Raw genomic sequence first — 21,675 nt, 5'->3', positions numbered from 1 at the left:
GAGTTGATGAGTTGCATCACCATCTCGTCTGAACCCTCCTCTAAATTCATTGATTGAAGCCCAAACACAATATGGTTTCATGAAGAAAACTTCTGTCTCCAGCTCCATCTAACTTTCCTTTTCATTTCATACACCAGCTTATGGTTTATGTGCTCAAACATATGCACTTCAACCATCAGCCCTCGACATTTACAAGGCAATCCCAGACCACTATTCTCCTGTTTAACGACCAGGATCGAATATCTTCCTCCTTCACCATGAAAAAAAAACTCATTCTTTTAGCAGACACTCTTACCGTAAGGATGGACTCCTAAAACTCCCATCAATCTTTTATACAAATATCTCTCCACGCATCCCGTCCTTAGAAGAATCAGAAGGCAAGGGGAAGTGGTGTTGTGAAATTCCAAGAGTAAAATAAATCTAGCTGCAGTAGAAAAAGCCAAACCTCAGAAATCCCTGACTCTAGCAAGGAATGCACAAACGTCTGTCTGTAGTTCATCAGTTTATTCCCTCTCCCTTCATGTTCTCTTACACAGTTTGCCTTTGTTCGTATTTTTGTTTTGGCAGCTCAGCATTTTCTTGTGCTTTCTTCTCAATCATTATCTCTGTCTTTGGTCCTCCTTTCCTTTTCTATCTACACATGGACAGAGGACCCATTATTTCTACCTGTCACTGTCCAAAACCAACCAACGCCCAGCGATTCTCTCCTTCTTTATGTGTTTCCACATTTCACTGTGGGACGTTTTGATCCAAAATCCTGGAGTGTGATTTAGCGCTCAGAGAATATTTTTTGAGCAGAGTTAACAGATGGGAGTTTTCTCTCATGAGTTGTCGTACAGCAAGGTCAGGCTTACACAATCCATCATATCAATGATGATGGGCAGGCGGCAGGAGTCTGAATTTAAACTGCTCAGAGTGGGGATACATTGAATTGGACTGTAGTTTAGAGGTTACTATGGGAGCATTGGCTCTTTTCAGATGAAATCAGTGAGGCTGGACAATGGATTATCGGAAATCAAAGGCATATCAAGACAGCTGAACATTAAAAAGTGACACAAGTCAAGTTAACTGAATGTTAAGACGTGTCACAGAAGTATTCAGCCATCAGAGTAAACTCATACGTTCACTGGGTGTGCTCAACACAAGTATTCTGGCAAGGAGAGGGGAGTGGGGATTAAAGTCTCTTTTTTCTGTTGTGGTATTTCCAAAGAAAAAGTACTGTACACTGGCCCTGAGAGTTCTATGCACCACAACTTAAGAAAATAGTCACAATAGACAAAGGCACTGGCAAATTCTGAAAACTTCTTCATCAATTTGACAACACATGCGCTGCAAAGCAAGCAAAAAGAAAAATCACAAAGTGCACTGAGCTCTCAGGGCCACTGTAAAAAAAGGGGGGGGTGGGATTTATACTGTGTAGACCAAGCAGCTGCAGCAGCACAGGTCTGATACCTGATGATCTGTAGTTCCTCTGTTACCAAAAGGTTACTGAAGCATCTATTCATTCATAGACAAAGACATTTGACATTGTGTTTTGCATATACATATGTCATCAGTTGTCTTGTTGCACTAATTTAGTGAAAGACTGATGATGTCCTTGAATTGTTGGAAATTCTTGCTCTGTGCTTAGTAGGGATCACAGTCGCCTTATACTAAAACTTTTACTGCTATAAGAGAAAAACTAAATGGTAAAAACAGACATACAGTATACATGCAGTGTAAAGAAGAATAGATTTGATCATACATATATGCAAACTTTCTAAAGAAGAAAGTTGTGTGTGTGACTTAAATGTAAATGTGAAAGGTTGTGTTGTGTACACACAATGCACACAGACAGATGTCTGCTGTGTTTGCTCTGTGTTGTCACAGCCGGCCTGTATTAAAAGTGACAGGGGCCAGACGTGACCTCTTTAAAGTGACAAGATGGGAATGAGTAGTCAATATGGATTTTGTGTTTGTGTGTGTTTGTGTGTGTTCACATACTTTACAAACACACATCTTGGCTGAAGATGAATCCGGACTCAAGTCACTTTTTTGTTATGAGGAGAGGGATTAACAGCTCCACATTTGTAAGTAAAGACAATCCAAATGACAGAGGAGTTTACAAAGCCTTGGCGTCTCCTCCTTGTAAGCATTGTAATCTGTGTGTGGTTAGTCTCTGTGATCTGAATATATATTATATTAGAGAGCTCATCCACACTAAGAAGCCAGTGTGTGCTCAGAATATTGAAATCCATCTTAAATGCTTGAGTGATCATAACAAGAGATAGATTTTGGTGTTTTTATATCACAGATCAAGTCCACACATGCAAGAACATTTACACACATACACTAAACACACACCTTGACACTATACCCACCTTTGTCACCACACACACTCAGTCCTCTTTCGCTCTCTGACAAATATCTCAGCCTGCAGCTGCACACCCTCCATCAGCCCTGAGAGTTTACAAGGATTAGGTATGTCAGTGCACTAGCTCCACCCGTCTAGGCACTTTCTCTCTCTCACACACACACACACACACACACACGTACAGATGCCAAAATTGTTAAAAGCTGGATTAAGTGTTTCCCTGGGAAGGAGCAGTGTGTCCTGGCTGTGCTGTCAAGGTGCTGTCAGACAGCGCTTCTCCTCTCTCCTCCTTTGCCCTCCACTTATTGTCATAACTATGCTAACAACAGACGAACTGTGATCCACATGTAGGGTATTGTAATATCAACAGTCTGAACTGCGGCTGAACTTGGCACGGCGGGTTTGGTAGGAGGAAACAGGTTTGTACAGTGAAAACAGAGGCAAATCCCTTGGTTTTTACCTGCTTAACGATGTGATTGTAGAGATTTGCCAACCATGTATCGATAGAGACATTCTTTCAGTTTCTGCCACCTCGTCAATATTTCATATTAAAACCTGTTTGCATATCAATAATGCATTCCAACGAAGTCTGGAGGCAGTGGTGGTCAATACTTGTGCCGTACAAGAGAATGTACAAACAAAATTGTAAGACGGGAAAAAAGGAGAGAGAGAGTAGAAATTGAGTTTGGGCTATAATTAATGTGTTTTTTCAGCAGAGTCTGTGATTCAATTTGCATTTTAAATGTATCATGTATTACTATTACCTTTTCATGGGGTGTAAATTAATTTCAGCAATAAACTACGACCGCTTCCAATAATCCACCAAGGTTGCGCTGAATAAATAGATGTGTTCCAACAGCTGTATCATGTCCCTGACATCACAGGTGAATGATGCTGAAGGCCAGTTTTTAAGGCCATTATGGGCCTGGTGCGCTGTATCAGTTTTACACCACAGATAGAAAGAGAGAGTGACAGAAAATTAAGTGCCTGGCAATAGACATTCAGCGAGAGAGAGAGCGAGGGAAAGAGAGGGAGGCAAGAAGAGGGAAAGGGAGGAGGAGAGGAACTTGAAGCTGCCTCCTAGCAGCCCAGACACAGTAAATCATTACCACCATAAACCACAGAGCCAATAAAAAGCATAGCCTCACCCGGCTATAAGAACCAGAGGGAGAGGAGGAGAGGAGGAGCAGGGGGTATAGAAACAGATTCTCCCCATCTGGATTCATTACAGGAGAAAAAATAACTTCCCGCGGAAATACACACGAGTATATGCACAAAAAGACACAAACACACGTACACAAACACACACACACACACAGATGCACTATGCAGCCATATAATCACAATCAAGAAAGGCTCGAACATTTCAAAGACAAACATGTTTTTTCCTGTGGTCTAATAAAATTAAAAGTCGATGCCTCAGATGCCGGGCTGGCCCCGGAGCTGCCTGGCAATTAGAGAGCAGTAAAAAAGGGAAATGAGAAAAAGAGTGAAGAGAACGGGAGAGAGAGAGAGAGAGAAAGACCGAGGGAGGGGTGCAGGGCTTGATAGAGGGAGGGATGTGCTGAATTACTAGATTGGGACCATGTGAACTCCCTGAGGCTAGGCGATGCATGGATGAAGAATTGGCGAGGAAGATTGGCGAGGGAGAAAGCACCAAACCGAAAGGGATGGGGACAAGCGGGGAGAGAAAAGGAAAGAGGCGGTTTAAAGGGTTTTGAATTGAAAATACAACACTTGCTCAAAATGCAGTGGAACGCTATAGACTTCAGTAAACCAAAGCAACGTACAATGGTGAGAATTTCCGACTTTGGCAAAGCAGGAACTAATGTAATGTTTTTGTGTGAAACCTAGTAAGTGATTGAACAGCACTTTTAACATTCTCACCAGCTGCAGCCTAATGTGGTAACCAAACATAGCCTTGTTTTTCTTTATTTTGATAGAATTGGCCAGGGATTCCTCCCAGAGATTGCCTCTTAAATTTAAACTGGCAGACTTTTCTGTCTGCTCAGCAATGGTAGTTATTGCTGCTCAGAGTAACTAGTCTATTTCCCTGCGTTTCTCCTGCAGAAAAACATCATTGTTTTTTGTTTTTTATTATGTTGATGTAAGAAGAAAATATGAGCACTTAGGTGAGGTTAGCTTTAATCTTTGAGGGTCTGTCAGGAAATCAGTGAATATTAGTATTAGTCTATGAGAGGAAAAAGATGGAGAGTGTGGAGGCACCAGTGTTGCTACAGCTGACAGTTTTTTACTGCCACATTCAATATGAAAAACATTATAAAACCATATAGAACTACTGGATTCACCCATGGAAGTTTCATTCAAATAGAAAGTTTTTCTTTTTCATTATTTTTTCTTTCACTTCACAGCTGAATATTTTGGCCTAAGCACTTTTTTACTGTATTGCTCTGACAGTGGTTAAATGCAAATGTCTCTGACTGTGAATATTGTATGCATTTTAAGCCTGTGTGTGCTTGGTGTATACAGTCTAGGCCCCACACTGTCTCATTACAACCAGCAACCCTGGGCCACAGCCTTAAATGTGGCCCCACTGGGCTCCGGTAAACTGAATTAGGCTAACAGGAACCATAGACAATTGCCAGGATGCAACACCGGGGACTGAACTTCCACTGAACCTCAATATGAAGGCGCTCACTCTCTCTCTCTCTCTTTTTCACTGTGTGTGTGTGTGTGTGTGTGTGTGTGTCTTCTATCCAGCTCCCTCTCCGGTAACAGTGATCAAAAAGGAGAAGACATCTCGAAACAGCGTCTCTCTGTCCTGGCAGGAACCAGAAAGGCCCAACGGCATTATCCTGGACTATGAGATCAAGTACTACGAAAAGGTCAGTGGAGAATATATCACTGTTAAAGCTTTGCCACATGTGCCTTTGAGCAAGGCAGCACCATAAGCTCCACTTCTTAGAAGAATTGTTTAACATTTAGAAGAAGAAATACCCTTATTCGCGGTTTGATGGGAATGATAAGGCTGGTAAATCTAAGGTTGCAGCCAGTACATAATCACATGTAATGTGATAATTAGTGAGAGGTATAGTTGTTGGATTTTGTTATTCACACAGAGTCAGACAAGCTGTGTCGTCCGTGGGAATATAAAGAAAAACTGAATACCACATTCAAAGATAGTTCCACATTCATTACCATGAAAGCTGCTCTCACTGGGCACATAAGCCAAAACAGTCTCCACAGGCTTCCTCACACATTTCTCTGTGTTTGGGCCCAAAGGGTGTGTGTCACAACAGTCCTCCGCCAGCTGAGCAGGGAGTGAGTGTGCACATCCAACACAAGATTTACATTTCTTCAACTTTCTTGGTAAAAAAAAAAGAAAGAAACAGAGAACATTTCTTAAGTGACAAACAACTGCACAGTTTGCTTGGTTGTTTTTGTTCCTCACAGATTAGAATGTGTTTGAAGCCAAAGAAATGTTGTTCAGAAAGATCATATTACCCTTAATGCAAGTAGTTTAGATTAGATTTGATTACAGTAGTTTGAATCCTGATTCCCTTATACACAGAGAAGACCCAGGTTTGACTAAGTATTTGAATGAAAATGCGGTTTTATACATTTGTGTTCACATTTAAAAATGCCTTAAGGCTCTAAGTGTGGAGACTTTCTTCATTATGAATGAGACTGAATCAAAGCAGTTGAAAACAGTCTTATCTGCAGATTTGAGTATCCCAGTTATGTTTGTTTCAAAGGTATTGCATCATTTTTTTGGTCTAGCTGTTTGTTTGTTGTTTCACTTGAATTCTTGTCATACAAAAGTTATGAACACTCACTGCAAACATGGCGTGAACACAGTGTTGTCCAGGATCTCTAACTATAACAAGCCAAAAACAGTCTCATGGTTCTTATTGTTTTTATGTTTGTTTTTTGTTTTATCATCCTGTATCCTCTCCTCCCTTCTCTAATTCCATCCACCCTCACAACTCCTCCTCTTTCCTCTCATTCTTCACTCTATCTTCTCCTCTTCCTCCTCTTGTTTTTCTTTCGTTGTCATTCCTCTGCTCCCCTGTCTGCCCCTCTCTCTCTTTACTTTTTACCTCTTATCTCCCCTTTCCATCGCTCCTTCTATCTCTCATTCTGTCCTCCTCTCCGCTCCTCTCCTTAATGGAGACAAGTTTTATGGCAGACAGTAAATGCGTCTGTGGGGTCGCTCATTCCTCTGTGAGGGAAATTAGTGCAGAACGAATTACACTGGCTTTCAGCGCCAATGCTGTGCTATGGCTGACATTTGATGGTGAAATTAACCGTGGATGCAAGTTTAATCACTCTGGCAGATTCAGTGTGTGTGTCTGTGTGTGTGTGTATGTGTGTGTCCCAGATCACAGTTTGCTTGAATGCCAACAGTGGCCCCTAATCTCTTGATTAGTAGGCCGACAGAAGCTGCTTCCTCTCTAAACTCTTCCCTGCTCAGCCATCCTTACCTAAGATGTTAAAACAAGGCCGGGAAACAGCGAGAGGAAAAGTTAATGACTGATACTGGGTCAGAGCTCAGTGCAGGTCTGATTCTCAACTGTGGTTTTTCCAAACGCACGTACATGCTCACTCAACACAAATGCATATTCATACAAAGGAAGGAGGAAAAAGTAGGAGGGGAGTGTAAAGAAGAGTCTGTGTGACAAACTCTCTGGGCATTTGTACTGATCCCAGTTAATCACATCGTCTCTCAGGAATTACCGGAGACACCACTGGGACAGACACACACAAACACAAACACATACACACATCGCGCACACAGCATACACACACAGCCGAGTTCCCAGAAGATTCTCCACAGCAGCCATACACACCCAGGCAATTCAAACCCCAAACAAAAGGCTCTCCCATGCAGAAGAATAAACTGGGACAACCAGGGGAGACCCCCATAACAACCCGGGACAGAGGCCTCTCGCTGTGGCAGGCAGAGGGACGCCGACGACCTCTAGCATGCCAAAGATCAAGGCCACAGGAGGACAAGAGTTGGAGCACAAAGCACCCACACCAAGACCACACCATGACTCAGTTGTGAGGCAGACAGAGGCTCACATACACACGCAGACATAATTGCATGCACACATAAACAGGATGGTGAAACAGAACACACAAACAGATGGACAGAGATTAAAAGAGAGAGCTTTTAGCAAGAAGAAGAAGAAGATGTTCAGATCTGCAGCACAAGACGGACTCTGCTTCTCTGTGTTTGTGGTTTTCTCGGTCTGTATTTACACAAGTTTAAAACAGACGTACACAGTGTACATTATCGTGTAATCCAATAGCAATTTACCAATGACTCGAGCTTCCCTTATAGTAGAGAAGTGAAGATTTTGCCAACAACCACACAACATCTCCTCAAAGCAAAGTGCTTTCATGGAAAAGATGGAAAAGTCAATGGAACTGATTTTTCAGTGGTGGCCAGCAAAGTCATGCAGATACGTCTCTGCTTTGGTTTAGAAGCAGTTTGAAAGTTGAGATATGTCATCGGCAGAATGTAAATCAACAAGTGGCTTTCTCTGCTTTGAGTGCTGATATGAGGCAGAACAAAAATATGATTCATATCACAATAAATTCTACGCTCTAATTTGACTTCTCATGCTTTCCTGCCAGCTGTTGAAAACACAGACCTCAAACTCACCCATGGGTACCTAATAGATCATTTTAACCAAGGGATAGTTCACCCAAAATTCAAATTTCACTCATTATCTACTCACCCTCATGTCGACTAAGGGCTGGGAGAAGTTTCAGAGTCTTCCATGCCTTCTCGGAGCTACAGGGGGGGTCTGCGCAGCACTGCATGTCCATATGACGGTTGCGAACAGAGCTCACTTTTCTTCGTCCAAAAAGACACACCAAAAAACATCCAAATTCCTCCATAGTGCTCGTAGGAAGAGCAGTGCTGGGAGCTTCCGCTACAAACAAGCTTAAAACATAGACTTATTTAATTTTTTTCAGAACAATTTCTCATGTTGGGGCTTCAATACAAGAGGGACATTACAGAGGAGCACTATGGAGGTATTTGGATGTTTTTTGGTGTGTCTTTTTGGACGAAGAAAAGTGAGCTCCGTTCGCAACCGTCTTATGGACATGCAGTGCTGCGCAGACCCCCCCTGTAGCTCCGAGAAGGCACGGAGGACTCTGAAACTTCTCCCAACCCTTAGTCGACATGAGGGTGAGTAGATAATGAGTGAAATTTGAATTTTGGGTGAACTATCCCTTTAATGTCCCTGCATTATTAGAAGCCCACTGACAATGTCAGAGCTACAAAAGCAATAACAATCCATCATCATAAATAACTTTCAATAATCAATAACAGCTATTGTTTCCAAGATATTTAATATTACACTGATCAGTGAACCAGTGATTTAAAAACTGAAAAAGCTTTTAAACTTTCTGTCCAAAGTAGGAAGTTGTTGTAATTTGTCATAGAAGTCTCTGTGAGCGTAAATGAAATGAGAAATACTTTGCAACTGGAGTTATCACATTAGCATCACCACATTTGTAACAAATTAAAAGGAAAAGCGCTTGGAACTTGTGCTCTGACAATCCCAATAATTTTATACTCATCCCAGATGATGTTTTCGCAAGCTCACTGTTGAGTGCAATGAAATAAAACTGGTTACAATGAATGCCGCCAACCTACTGTATATACCGAGCTGATGACAGAGAAATGTCAGTTATTGTAGGAATATTTTAGATAAGAATGTAAAGTGTTTTACATTTGACTCAATGTATAAGCACCAAATGTCTCTATTTGATATAAAAGACAAATATAAAATAAGATTATATAAAAATCAGGAGCAGGATAGGAATACATTTATTTTTTGATAATTCAGTAGTTACTAATAACACCAGCTCTCTATACTTTATTTTTTCATGTAGCCATGTTAGGAATGCATCTGTGCTGTTTTCATTACACAAATACAACTAGGTATGGTTGACAGCAAATTTAATATTTAGGCTAGTTGTTAAATAAACAATCCAAGAATCACCCATTTGGCCGTGTTTTTTTTTTTTCTTTGGAGGCTGTTGGATGTGGTGAACTGAAATTCTGCAGATCTTAAAATAATGCTACTGTAAACTTTTAAGAGGTTTGCAATATTAGTAGCTGGCATGGGACATGCCAGAAAAACCTTTGTAGCTCATTATTTTTAATCAAATCCACCTAACCAGTGTTTTGCCTCTGGCTTTGCCCACGCAGCTCTTTCCACCAGCACCAACCACCACGTCACACGATCATGAAACCAAAGGCCCGAGACTGTCTATAGAGTTAGTGCTGCATATGTCTTATGTGTCCTATATATGGGAATTTCTTTGGGAATGTTTGATGATGTTCTTGGGAATTCCTAACCAGACAGCTTCCCAGAAGACGAGAGGTGTTTCATCTTTGGAAATCCCAGGCCAACTGTATGAGCTGTCACTTTAACAGGCTAGAGGGTGCTCTGCAGCCGATAAGGCATTTTCAAGTGCACTTTGTGAAAATAGAATTTGTGGGAATACACTTCGCTGATTGTTTTTGCATGTTTTATCATCATCATCTAAAGAGCAGAGATAGAGCTTCAAATCCACTTTAATTTGGGCTGTTTATTTAGTTTTAGGTCAAAGGAATGCTGGAAGTCTGAAACACTATTTACAAGACTCCCGCTGTACATCTCCTGTTTTTGAGTCTGTATGCATCTGCATCTGTGTGTGTGTGTGTGTGTGTGTGTGTGTGTGTGTGTGTGTGTGTGTGTGTGTGTGTGTGTGTGTGTGTGTGTGTGTCTGTGTGTGTGTCAGCGTTATACAAGCTATAATTTGCTACAGCTTTGTTTACACTATCAAAGCAGAACGTAACACAGAGGCCATTCTGGTGAGACACACACAGACCAACACACACACAAGGGGAATATCCACAATCACACCACTTGGCTGCAGTACGCATACAGGAGAGGTGTCTGACCTGAGTGTCCTCTCTCTCTCTCTCTCTCTCTCTCTCTCTCTCTCTCTCTCTCTCTCTCTCTCTCTCTCACGCACACATACAAAGGTGCCTGAGCGACACACCTGTGTATGATTATCAGGGATCACGTGCCGTCCTGAGCGCTGACCGATGACAAGCTGCGAGTAGATTTATAGTTTCGATGAAGAGCTGTCTCAGTGCAGGTCTGGTGTATCGGTTACCTCCTCCCACACATACCAGTTTAAAAAGCTTTGTGCACCATAAAACTCTGATCCACTCCATTAATGGGCGTGAAGTTTCTCTTGGACGCGGCTGCTTGTGCATGTGTGTGTGTGTTTCTGTGAGTATTTATGCCGCAGAGTCCCTGTTAATAACTGGGTCTCGAATGAGAAGGATCTGACTCCGAACAAGTTTTTCGCCTTGAATGATTTTTATGAGCTCGGCTGTGTTGCAAAACATGTAGCTCATTTTTAGGATTGTTGAAGTCATCACTAATAGGTTGTCATTAAGATTTAGGATGAGCTTTGTCCTATTTTTCTCCCATCGAACTTTTGTTTCATGGCACCGAGCATGGTAATGATATAATTGCACGCCTGTCTAGGGCATCAACGGCCTCAGCAATTTTCACTCTGGACAATTTAAATGGACGACGACGAAGCACAGACAGAGAAACATGACATTTGTTGACAACCGTTTTTGTTCAAGCCATAATTTAGCCTCCCTAAATGTCTAGTTTAGCCCTCCTGCAGATTTCCATGCCAGTCAGTTTGAAACAAACACTTCCACAGTGACAGTGTCACCACTTTGTGTCATTTGAATATTTCTTAATTTATTATGTCATATGTTGAGGTTAGCTCCAGGATTGTTGCACTGGTGTTGCCTTCTGTTTAGTGTCCTACACATCTCCTTGGTACTGACAGGCTGCCTAATGTAATTTAATGTAGCCTCAGTATTGCATTAGTCATTGATATTGATTTTATGTCATCTTTGTTAAAAGCGGTTTTAATCACCCATTATTTAATAGTCATTTTATGATGATTGTTGTTTAATCTGTTAACTACATCTCCCTCTTGATGCCTGTGTTTGATCCAGCAACTATGAAGGATGCACAAAAACTCTTAGAAAACTCTGACAGCTTCAGTGGACTGGCTCCTCCCATTATTCTACCTGTGAAAATGTCACTGCAAAGGGCTACTTTCTGTCTTTTCTCTTCTGTGTCTATCTGCCACCCTCTCATCTTCTCTCTTTCACTTTTCCTTCCTCTCACATCTGGAAACAATATGCCAAACGCAAACCTGGCGTGTAAATCCTCCTGTTGTTTTATCAGTGAAGATCAATAGGAGAGAAGTCATAAAATATAAAGGGCATAATTCATCAGATTGGGAAGAAAGCTGACAAACTGTCTGGGAAATATGTGTGTGTGTTTGTGTATGTGTGAAAATTTGCAAAAACCCGTATATTATGTTGTACTGCACCAAATTGTATTACGTATGTTGTATTCATTAGCTGGTTGAACCCGGACTAAATTGTTTTTCTTTTTTCTTTTTTTCTCAAGCGTTGCCAGCAGCTGTCTCACAAATATTTCATTCCTCTCACAATCCTTCTTTTCTTCTGTCCTTCTTGTCTTACAGGAGGAGCAGGAGACCAGCTACACTATCCTCCGTGCCCGGGGTTGTAATGTGACTCTGAATGGTTTGAAGCCCAACACTGCCTACCTGCTGCAGATCAGAGCTCGCACCGCCGCTGGATACGGAGCCAGCAGCCCCAGCTTCCAGTTTGAGACCAGCCCTGACTGTAAGCGCAGTGCAGAGAGGAGGCTTCACAGTTACTGCTTTACTGCTGCAGTAGAATAGAGCTAGACTGAAATGTTGGGATTGACGGTCAGACACAAGGCCAACACTGGCCCTTTATATAAGATAACTGATAATGAATAGTGAGGATTTATTACTGCTCTTCTGATCGCAAACCACAGATGTTTTTTTGGGTTTTTTTTGTGCTGCAGAGTTTTCAAAGAGTCTTTGTGTCCAGCGGTCTAACATTGTGACTTATTGCTGTTGTAAGAACAGTCTTTCATTGTAGGGAACATTTTTTCCATGAAACTGACCAACAACACAACAAAACCTTCTCAACAGTTCTTATATTCAGTCCCATGGTACATGAACTTTGTTGGAAAGGTCAACAAGAGTTAAAACAACCTTTCATGTGCCTGTGCATATAAGCTAACCCTTTTTTAAATATCTGTATATTAATATATAATATACATTTTTTTGTTTTTGTCTTAATGTTCAGTTTATTTATTGCTCATATGAAGAGTTCATTTGCAAAAGCAGATAAACGCCATTTTGAAAAAAAATGAGCTGACGCTTGTGAATTATTCTTTGCATAGTGTTGTTTTCAATAAAGCTTTATTTTTTTGAGATACGTCTGTTTTGTTACATCTCATCTCTTTGGTCAAAGCCACTCAACTTTGGTTTGACTGAAATCATCTGGTGTAAATAATCATTTTTAAAAAATTGAAATTTTTTGTTATCTGCTTTTGAAAATTAACTCTTCATATGTTCTTCATGGAACATATTGTATCTTGCATTTAATTACTATTTATTGATTATATTTCATAGACAGTGCAGGTGGTATTTTATTTTTTTATTTTTTGTCGCTTATACTTTTCCGTCTCCGTCTTTCAGCAGCCTTCTCTATCTCCAGTGAGAGCAGCCAGGTTGTTCTCATCGCCATCTCCTCTGCCGTGGCCATCATCCTCCTCACCGTGCTGCTCTACGTCCTGATTGGCAGGTCTGTCTGACTTGACTCTAAATCGTAGGGCGACCTCTTCAATCACAGGTCTCCTTTTGCCTGCTACCATGAGTGACACAAAACAACACACTGTAAATGTTGTTGCCCCCCCCCCTCCCTAGTTTTCCCCTGTATGACTGCAGTTCCCATAAAACACATTGTAACAGTTGTATTTAGGTGTGTCAGTATGTTCATTGGAGAGAGCGAAGAAATGTGTGCATATGTGTGTGTGTGTGTCCTTTGTGTGTGGCTAAAGTTGGCAGTCACTACTGTTCAGAGAGAGTATAAATCCATGGCTCATTATAAGACTTACTGATCCTCTCTTGGCTTATAAGAGCTGGGATTACACTCACACTCACACATACACACACGTACACACGTACACACACACACACACACGTCTCTCGCTAGCCTCCAGGCTGGGCCACATCTTATTGGAAGATGTGGCACTATTTCTGACCTTTCTCTGTTTGGATTGGCAGGTTTTGTTGCCGCAGCAAATCCAAACATCCTGATGAGAAACGACTGCACTTTGGCAACGGCCACTGTAAGTACTGGACTCAGTTTCCCCTTCAAGCATGGTTCGATCCATCCCCTCTGCTCTTTACTGTACATTCGGCTCACAGAGGTAGATGTAGTTACATTATTGGTAGTGTCATAGTTTCGTTTGAAGGAACGTCTTTCTCAGAGCATTTTCACACCGCTAAACCAGTGGTGGTTGTTTTAGAGCAGATACTTCCATGCTTTAAGTGGTTTCCCCTTTACTTCGGTTCGTTTGGTCATATGAGAAGACAGTAATCGGACCGAGACCATATTGAGAAGGAGGTTTCTCGGTCCATTTGCAAACCAATCCCGAAGGCTTTATTCGGAAAGGGAACAAGTTCAGACCGTTCCTGTGGCCAGATCCAGCAAGGACTGAGAATTAAGCTTTAAACTAGCCCTAATTATAGTGTTTACTCCTGAGAAAAGGCCTTTCCATTGATACATATTTGACCAGTGATGAAAAAGCCTCACCCACGTCATTATTATAGTAAACATTGTGTGTAAAAGACAAGGTTAAAAGATTTTAAAAAGATCCTCACACTTAACTCTCATTTTCTCTACAGCATCCTTCCAACTTCTGTTTAATTTATATATGATATGTTATTTACAGTATTAGGAGTACTCCTGTCTTTAATCTTGACCCAGGCATTGGCCCCAGAGCTGAACTGAACAGCATCTGTCTGCTCCTTCATGAGTAGTTAAGGTGGTTCAGATGCAGTGTGTAAAAAGACCCCAGTGTGAGCAATAAAATACAACTTTATTACTAAAAAATACAGGTTCACACAATCACATTTTTCATGTCTGTCCTAAAACAATACTCATAAGCACATGTGCCCGATACACAGTGGTCATGAAACAACAAAATCCAGAATCTTCTTTCTTTTTGCATGCGTACACAATTCAAGTGGGTTGAGCTGCTGAGTTTCTTATGTCTGTATGGTAAATCTGCTGCATGTTAATAACTGTGTGTTTATCTTGCTAGGAGTTTTCCTAAGTGAGATTTATTTGAACATATAAAAGCAGTTTTCCTTGGAGACACGCCATATTGGTTAACTTAGCAGCATCTGAGAGCCACTGTTATTCTAACATACAATTTACTGTTTAACTGCCCCCTGTTGAAAGCTCATCCTGACCTGTTCACCAGAACTCATTTACTGACACACAGAGGACTATGGCATCTTTAAAGTTTTATTTAGTATACACAGCAGACACCAGTATTTTCAGAACCCCTGATTTATATTATATAGCTGAACACTGCTAAGGAGTAAAGTCCTTAGAAAGTTTAAAGTCATTAACACAAGTAGAGGATATATGGATGTGAACACACACACACACAAAGAGGGACAGAGTTTTTAAATAGTCATTAATTGAAGTTGTTCTCTGCTGCTGCAGTGCGTCTGCCGGGTATCAGGACCTACGTGGACCCCCACACATACGAGGACCCCAGCCAGGCTGTGCATGAGTTTGCCAAAGAGCTGGATGCCTCCTGTATCGCCATCGATAAAGTGGTGGGAGCAGGTGAGAAATCGTGGTCATCATTCTTTGAGATCATTTCACGCAGGCAAAATGCAAAATCCATTTAATTAAATTCATAATGTAGACGTTTTTGAAAATGTGCTTCTTCCACTCACTTTCCATGTGTTGAACTTAGCTCTTGTATGAATTCTCTCTGAATTGTGTGAAGTTTCACCAGTTAGCTGTCACCTTATTGAATGAAATAAGGACATAAATTAAGATACCTTGGCTCAGTACAAGAGCGAGTCAATGCAAAAAAAAGTTGCCAGTGCAGAAAAAAGGGACTGAGCGGTCGGTCCAGATAAAAAGAAAAAAAGAGTATGGAAATAGAAAATAGATTTAGGGAAATAAATGATTTCTTCCTCTCCCAGGCCTCCTCTTTCCCACTTTCACCTCAGAGTCCTTCCTTTGCTATCTTACTCTTTCATGCTCTATTAAAGTGACAAAGACACACCAAGTGCATAAGCACTCCCAGAAAAAATGACGCGCGTGTACCATTCCTATATATCCTCATTTTCATAGCAGCAGGCTAGTTTAACTGTGCCATATACCACACAGCTGGGAAAGAGAAAGCATTTAATGCCACAGCTGGACGTCCCTTCTTTCCAGTCCCACACTATAATGGAGGGAAAGACGGGGAAATGATAAGTTTGTTTCTCCCTTTCCTTTTTTCTTACCTTACCATTTTTTGCCTGATGCTCTAGTCCTAAATTCTAATGATGGCAACAGTAAAACAAACTATCCTCCTCTCCTCTCCTTTCCTCTCTTCTCATCTCCTCTCCTCTCTTTTTCACTGTACTCCTTGATAAGTTGAGCAGGAGTGCAGACGGGAAGGTAAAGCATTGTGATTCATGTGGAGTGCAGGCAGAATAGATGGAGACTAAACCACACAGCGCATAACAGCAGGCTGGTCTCCAGAGTCCCAGCAGATCTCCACACTGTAAAGCTGTCAGGACGGCCTGAGAGTTTAATACCTGACTCCACACTGGACTCCTCTACACTCCACAATGCATATTTCATAGTATATATCAGAGACAAAGCATATTTATCTCTATGGAGGTGGAGTGGGTAGCAATTGATTTTTTTTTAAATAGAAATCAAATATGGGCAAGTCAGTATCGTCCACTTCTCATATGAAGTATTGGTGTTCAATTTTTATTCGCTGTAGAATCTGTCAATACTTACACAATGCTGGTTTTCTGTGGGAAATCCTTCTCCTGATTTCACACGGCATTAATCTGCCAGACAAGTTACACGGAAATGTTCATAGATTACGCTGAATGGTTACATAATGCTACATAATGCTATTGCTGTAGGCTGCTGTTTGTTTTTAAATATGGGACATTTTTCTGTCTAACTTTAAAGCTTGTTAGAAATAAGAAGAAAAAGAAAAAGGATGTGTTAATATACTGTACAGTGTCCCTGTATAAATAAAAATGGAATTAATTCAAATGTCATATATTTAATACCCTTAGTTGAAAAGTATCTGTATCATCTTTCTAAAACCAACAGCAGCTGAACCCTCACACACACAGTTGCAGAAGTTATTCAGCAATGCATTGTGTAATGAGTCTACTTTATATAAGATGCAAAGCTACTGTGTTATCACCTTATGCCTGTCTTGGTAACAAGCAATTGGCTTGTTTTCACTGGCATTATTGGAGCGACTTGAGGCAACTGTTTTGAATTGTCCAGTGCTGACATTCATTATAGAAATTACACCTTTTCACTTCAGCAAAGACAAACTAATGATAATTGTATTAGCATTCAACAGCTACAGCTCCCTTGAGGCTATGGCACTAATTGCTAACACTCCAGGGAGAGAGATTAGCCAGGAACAGGAGTGGGTCTTGAACGCTTTAATTCTATTTTAGCACAAGAAAATTTGACTTGAACAATATGATGTAAACATACTGTCCATCAGCACTGAATGCAGGGTACCACCCCTCTGTGTGATTTTTATGAACAATATACAACATGCTTCTTATTTCCCCTGCCTCAATCCCCATCTGTCTTCATTAAACATGTTAACAACACTTTGATCCTCTTGCCAATCGGTGATTGTGTGTTAAAAGACAGATCACATGCTCCACTCTGCTTACATGGGTCAGACGTTGACATCAAAGTTGAATACCTACCCTGCTCGCAACAGGAAAGGAGTGAGCGTCCCTAATCAAGCCTTATTAGACCGTGATCTTCTTTCCCGGAGTGACCACATAAAAAAAAAAAAGTTGCGTTGGTCTGGCATGTCTGTCCACTGCTGAGGGCCAGAAGCACGGAGCAGAGCAGGAAAGGACAGGCATGCTCTTGGTATTTGAATTTGGTTGTAATTATTCTGGCTAAGTTCTTCCAGATCCTGTTGCTTAAAGTCCAAGGTCTGACCCATGCTCTCTGATCCAGAGCTGCTATGGGAAATGATTGTACAAGACAGAGAGAGATCTGCACATGTCTTAGCACTGACATCACCACGCATGAGCGCACTCAATATGCATATACATTATGGAATAACACACACACACACACACACACACACAAACATATAGGCACAGCTCCACACTCTCCACTCATCTTGTACAGTCCAAGCCAAATCCCTGTCACCAGCTGTAACATGGCCGGCTGCCTTTGAAGTGGCCAGCCTGCCTACACGGCTTACTGTACCTTGTGAACACATACACACACGCATGAGGGCTGACATAAACACACACATCCCCTCACTGGCAAGGAATGCTAATTGATCTCTCCCAGAGTTGGGGATGTTGAGTCATGCAGAGTTTTAATTTGACATAGAAAGAGTTGAAAGGTCGTTGTGCTCTCTGTTCAGCTTGGGTTTGTTATCTGGACTGTGGAGTTTGGTTGATCAATCTCAGAATTTATTATGACTGCTGTCATTGCTATTTTATAAAGTTAGCGTTTGAATTATTTCTTGACCACTTTTAATCAGTAAAAGTATTTATTCATTTTGGAAATAAATTACTCCATGATTAAGATCCTTTTTGATCTTCAGTTTTGGCACCAAACGTTCCTTATTTCCTTTTTCTTTGTTTCCCAATTATCAGCAACAGAGGCGATGAGTGTAGAGTTAGCACGACCCATGAGAAGAAGACCCAGATTGGAGAGGTTTCCGTACAGTTTATTGCTTTTGCGTTTCCATAATTTATTAATTACTGATGAAAAAGTTCTATGAAGAAATCAATTATAAATCTTTCCTTAAAGCACAATGCAGCTTAATTTCTCATACGCATGGAGGAACATTTGGACCATTTCTTTCCCCAAGGCTTTTATGGTGATACAGTAGCTATAAGTCATTATTCGGAGAACTGACATCTAGCCTATACTTGTGTACAGTATCATCAAAATTAAAAAAAAAAAATGTTTTGTTACATCTTCCATGATTGTATATTTTTCTTTCTTTAGGTGAGTTTGGCGAGGTATGCAGCGGTCGCCTGAAGCTGCCCAGCAAGAAGGAGATCTGCGTGGCCATCAAGACTCTCAAAGGAGGATACACAGATAAACAGAGGCGGGACTTCCTCGCTGAGGCGTCAATCATGGGACAATTTGACCACCCTAATATCATCAGGCTGGAGGGGGTGGTGACACGCAGTAAGTGCATTCATACACTCATGACTGTAAGGCAAGCTGGATAGATTTCCCACGGTAACTCAGTCTTGCTTAAAGTTCATCAAATTATTAAAATTATTTATTTTGGGTTAAAATACATTTCAGTAAAGTCCTTCAAATGTAATAGAATGAGATGTTATCAGGAACATAAACACCTCACTGCTTCTGTGGAAATAGTGCACTACTAAAATAAAAATGCTGAATGTGTATTGGAACAAAAACTGATATTTTACAGAAGAAATGTGGACACATTCATTGATTTAATTAAGACAGTCATTAATACTGTGGGCCCACCAAAAAATGTGTTTTTGGTGATATAACAAGGTGCAATGAATGATGGGTAATCTGATGACCCTTAATCAATTCTTCCCCACAGTTTCAAATTTTACTTAAAATAGCTGCGTGACATGATCCGTCCACTTCACAGGGAACAACTCCAGGCGATCAGAACGCAGCCATAATTTGCATTCACATTGCATCGCAGATCCAACATCTCCAGGGAGTATTTTTTACTGATTCCGGATTTGTTATTGTCTTTGACAAATGGCTCTAAAGTGCCTGACACTTCTGTGAAAGAACGCAGGAGTTTTATTGAGTTGCCGTGGTGTAAATCTCTGCAGATCAATGTGCTCTGATCAAAGCCTGTGTCCAAAGCGGGCATAAATCCATAAATCCATATCTCTGACTCGCTCCCCTCTGGGCCTCTTTATAAGACTATCATTAGCACACAGAAGGCCTCTTTAAAAAGGAATGACTGCAGAAAAACGGGAAATAATGAGTCTGAACTTTGTCGCTGAGAAACGGGCCTGGCCTCTATCTCTCCCTGCGGCACCGGGCTTGTTAAGTAGTTCTGCCAGTATGGTTATTCTAAAGAGTAGAATAAAATACCTGGAGAAATTTGCCTCATTTTATTGTCCTCGATTTTCAGTTCTACATATTTTTTCCTCATTTGTTTTGGTTTTTTTTCATCTCCCCCTCTGTAGTGTAATCTCAGAACTTTAATTGCTTCCTGCCTCTTAAATTTGCATTCACTGACTTATTGGCGTGACTTCTTTTAATCACAATCACCAAGATTTCAAAGTGTGCTGTCCAAATGGCCACAGATGGATGATCCAATCATGTTGTTTTAATCAATTAATTAGAGGTATTTTTTCACTGTTTCACTTGTGGAAATAGTACGTTCTATATCCGCCCTCTTTGGTGCAAAAACAAACAACATAAATACTTGCAAGTGGTCTTCAGTTGAGTCTTCTTTAAATTTTAAATGAGATTTTTTTTGGGGGGAGGGTTAGCAAAACAACTTTTATAGTGAATAAACCAAAACTTGTGAAGGACACCAGAGGTAAAATCCCTCTTTAAAAGATTTTACAAAGAACGTTCATACACTCAGAAGTCTGAGCCTTGCTCCGAGGTCTTTGTTATTCAGCCTTGAACACAATCTTGAAAGTGAACGAGAGCTGTTTGTATGTGTGTGTAATCTTTCATCCACAAGACTGTTTGTGTAATACATCTTACACCACTCTTCCTATTAATGTCCAGCCAGTGAGATATGCTGCAGTAACACAGGATTGCTGCTTTTAGACTAATAGGTGGAGCCTCAGTAAACTCAGTTCTGTGTGTGTATGTGTGTGTATGTGTGTGTGTGTGCGTGTGCATGTGTGTGTGTGTGTGTGTGTGTGTGTGTGTGTGTGCATGTGTGTGTATGTACATGACATTTGGAGGGATACCCTGAACACATGTGCGTGAGGTACAGCAGTAAGAGTTCAGGACATAGTTTAGGGAGCACCATTTGATATTCTCTTTTTCTCCCTCTCTCACACACACACACACACACACACACACACACACACACAAACACACACACACACACACGTACAGTGCTGTAGGGTGATTTATTAAGCTGCTCCTGTTAATTCTTAATAATCCTGAGACTTTCACACCCCATTTACCTTGCTGCTGCTTTTGGCTGATCCACAGGCTGCATATTTGTGAGCATACACACACACGCACACACACAGGCATGTACTCTTTTTTTTCCTGCACTGCACTCGTACACACAGATCCACATTTACACACACTCACGTTCATGGAATAAAGGGGCTGTGGGGCCTTTATCTATGCTGCCAATGTTGGGAATAGAGAGACAGAGGGAAGGGAAGTGGACAGAGGACAGCGGGGAGGACCGTGTGTGTGTGTGAGTTCCCGTCTGTGACTATAAAAACCGCCCGCTGGTAAACGGAGCGATTCATCACAGCCAACTGGATCGGTGACTGTGTTTAAAGGCTGGGGGAATTTTTACTGTAATTGTGAGAGAGTGGAGGCGCTCCGTGCCTTTGGAGGAGTGATATCTCCTTGTTGACAGTGGTTAAAAACCGGAAAACATAACAGTATTAATTTACTTTTGGTGAAAACTGTAAAGTCAAGCCAAGAACAAAATTGTCTAAATTGTGAGCTGTTTACTTGTTGATGTTGACAAACTGGAAGTAATAGTAATGTTTTTTAATTCCAACAATACTGACTTCATTTACGAAAAACAAACTCTCCTGAGTAATTTTCTGTACCTGTTTGCAGAGACAAATTAACTTTTTTCTTTCTTTCTTTTGGCATCTGATTGACTTATGAGGACATTTCGAAATTGTAATTCACACCAGATCTGGTTTCATCAAAGATAATGAGTCAGCCAGCTTCGATCGTTGTTAATGGAAAGTTTATGTTTTTTCCAATGAGAGTAATAGACTTGTTTCTTTTAACAACCGATTCCATCACCCTCTCCACTCAGCTGGTGTCATTCCCCTCCCGTCTCGCCAGATGTGGGGAGGGTTTGCGATGCATGCAAGCTGAATACAAGGAAATGGGGTGGGCGGGGTGATGGGGGGAAAGACACGTATGGATGACAGAGTAAAGGTAGGTCAAGAATGAAAGTAGA

At 41.1% G+C, this 21,675-nt stretch overlaps 1 protein-coding gene across 4 annotated transcripts in view; it reads left to right on the top strand.

Annotated features, from left to right (window-relative positions):
* Positions 1–21,675, top strand: part of epha3 (eph receptor A3) — a 95,437-nt gene that overhangs the window by 54,580 nt on the left and 19,182 nt on the right. For 3 of the 4 annotated variants that reach the window (XM_085765892.1, XM_085765895.1, XM_085765896.1), the window contains exons 6-11: positions 5,075–5,199; positions 11,915–12,077; positions 12,968–13,073; positions 13,556–13,620; positions 15,009–15,134; positions 18,546–18,731. In XM_085765892.1, the coding sequence (XP_085622018.1) occupies positions 5,075–5,199; positions 11,915–12,077; positions 12,968–13,073; positions 13,556–13,620; positions 15,009–15,134; positions 18,546–18,731 (771 nt within the window). The remainder of the gene's footprint in view (positions 1–5,074; positions 5,200–11,914; positions 12,078–12,967; positions 13,074–13,555; positions 13,621–15,008; positions 15,135–18,545; positions 18,732–21,675) is intronic. The other variant, XM_085765894.1, reaches the window with a different exon arrangement.

Source organism: Trachurus japonicus, chromosome 21, assembly GCF_045865225.1.
Source record: "Trachurus japonicus isolate A0001 chromosome 21, Traja_1.0".
NCBI classification, from domain to species: Eukaryota; Metazoa; Chordata; class Actinopteri; order Carangiformes; family Carangidae; genus Trachurus; species Trachurus japonicus.
This window is presented reverse-complemented; position numbering and strand designations above follow the sequence as displayed.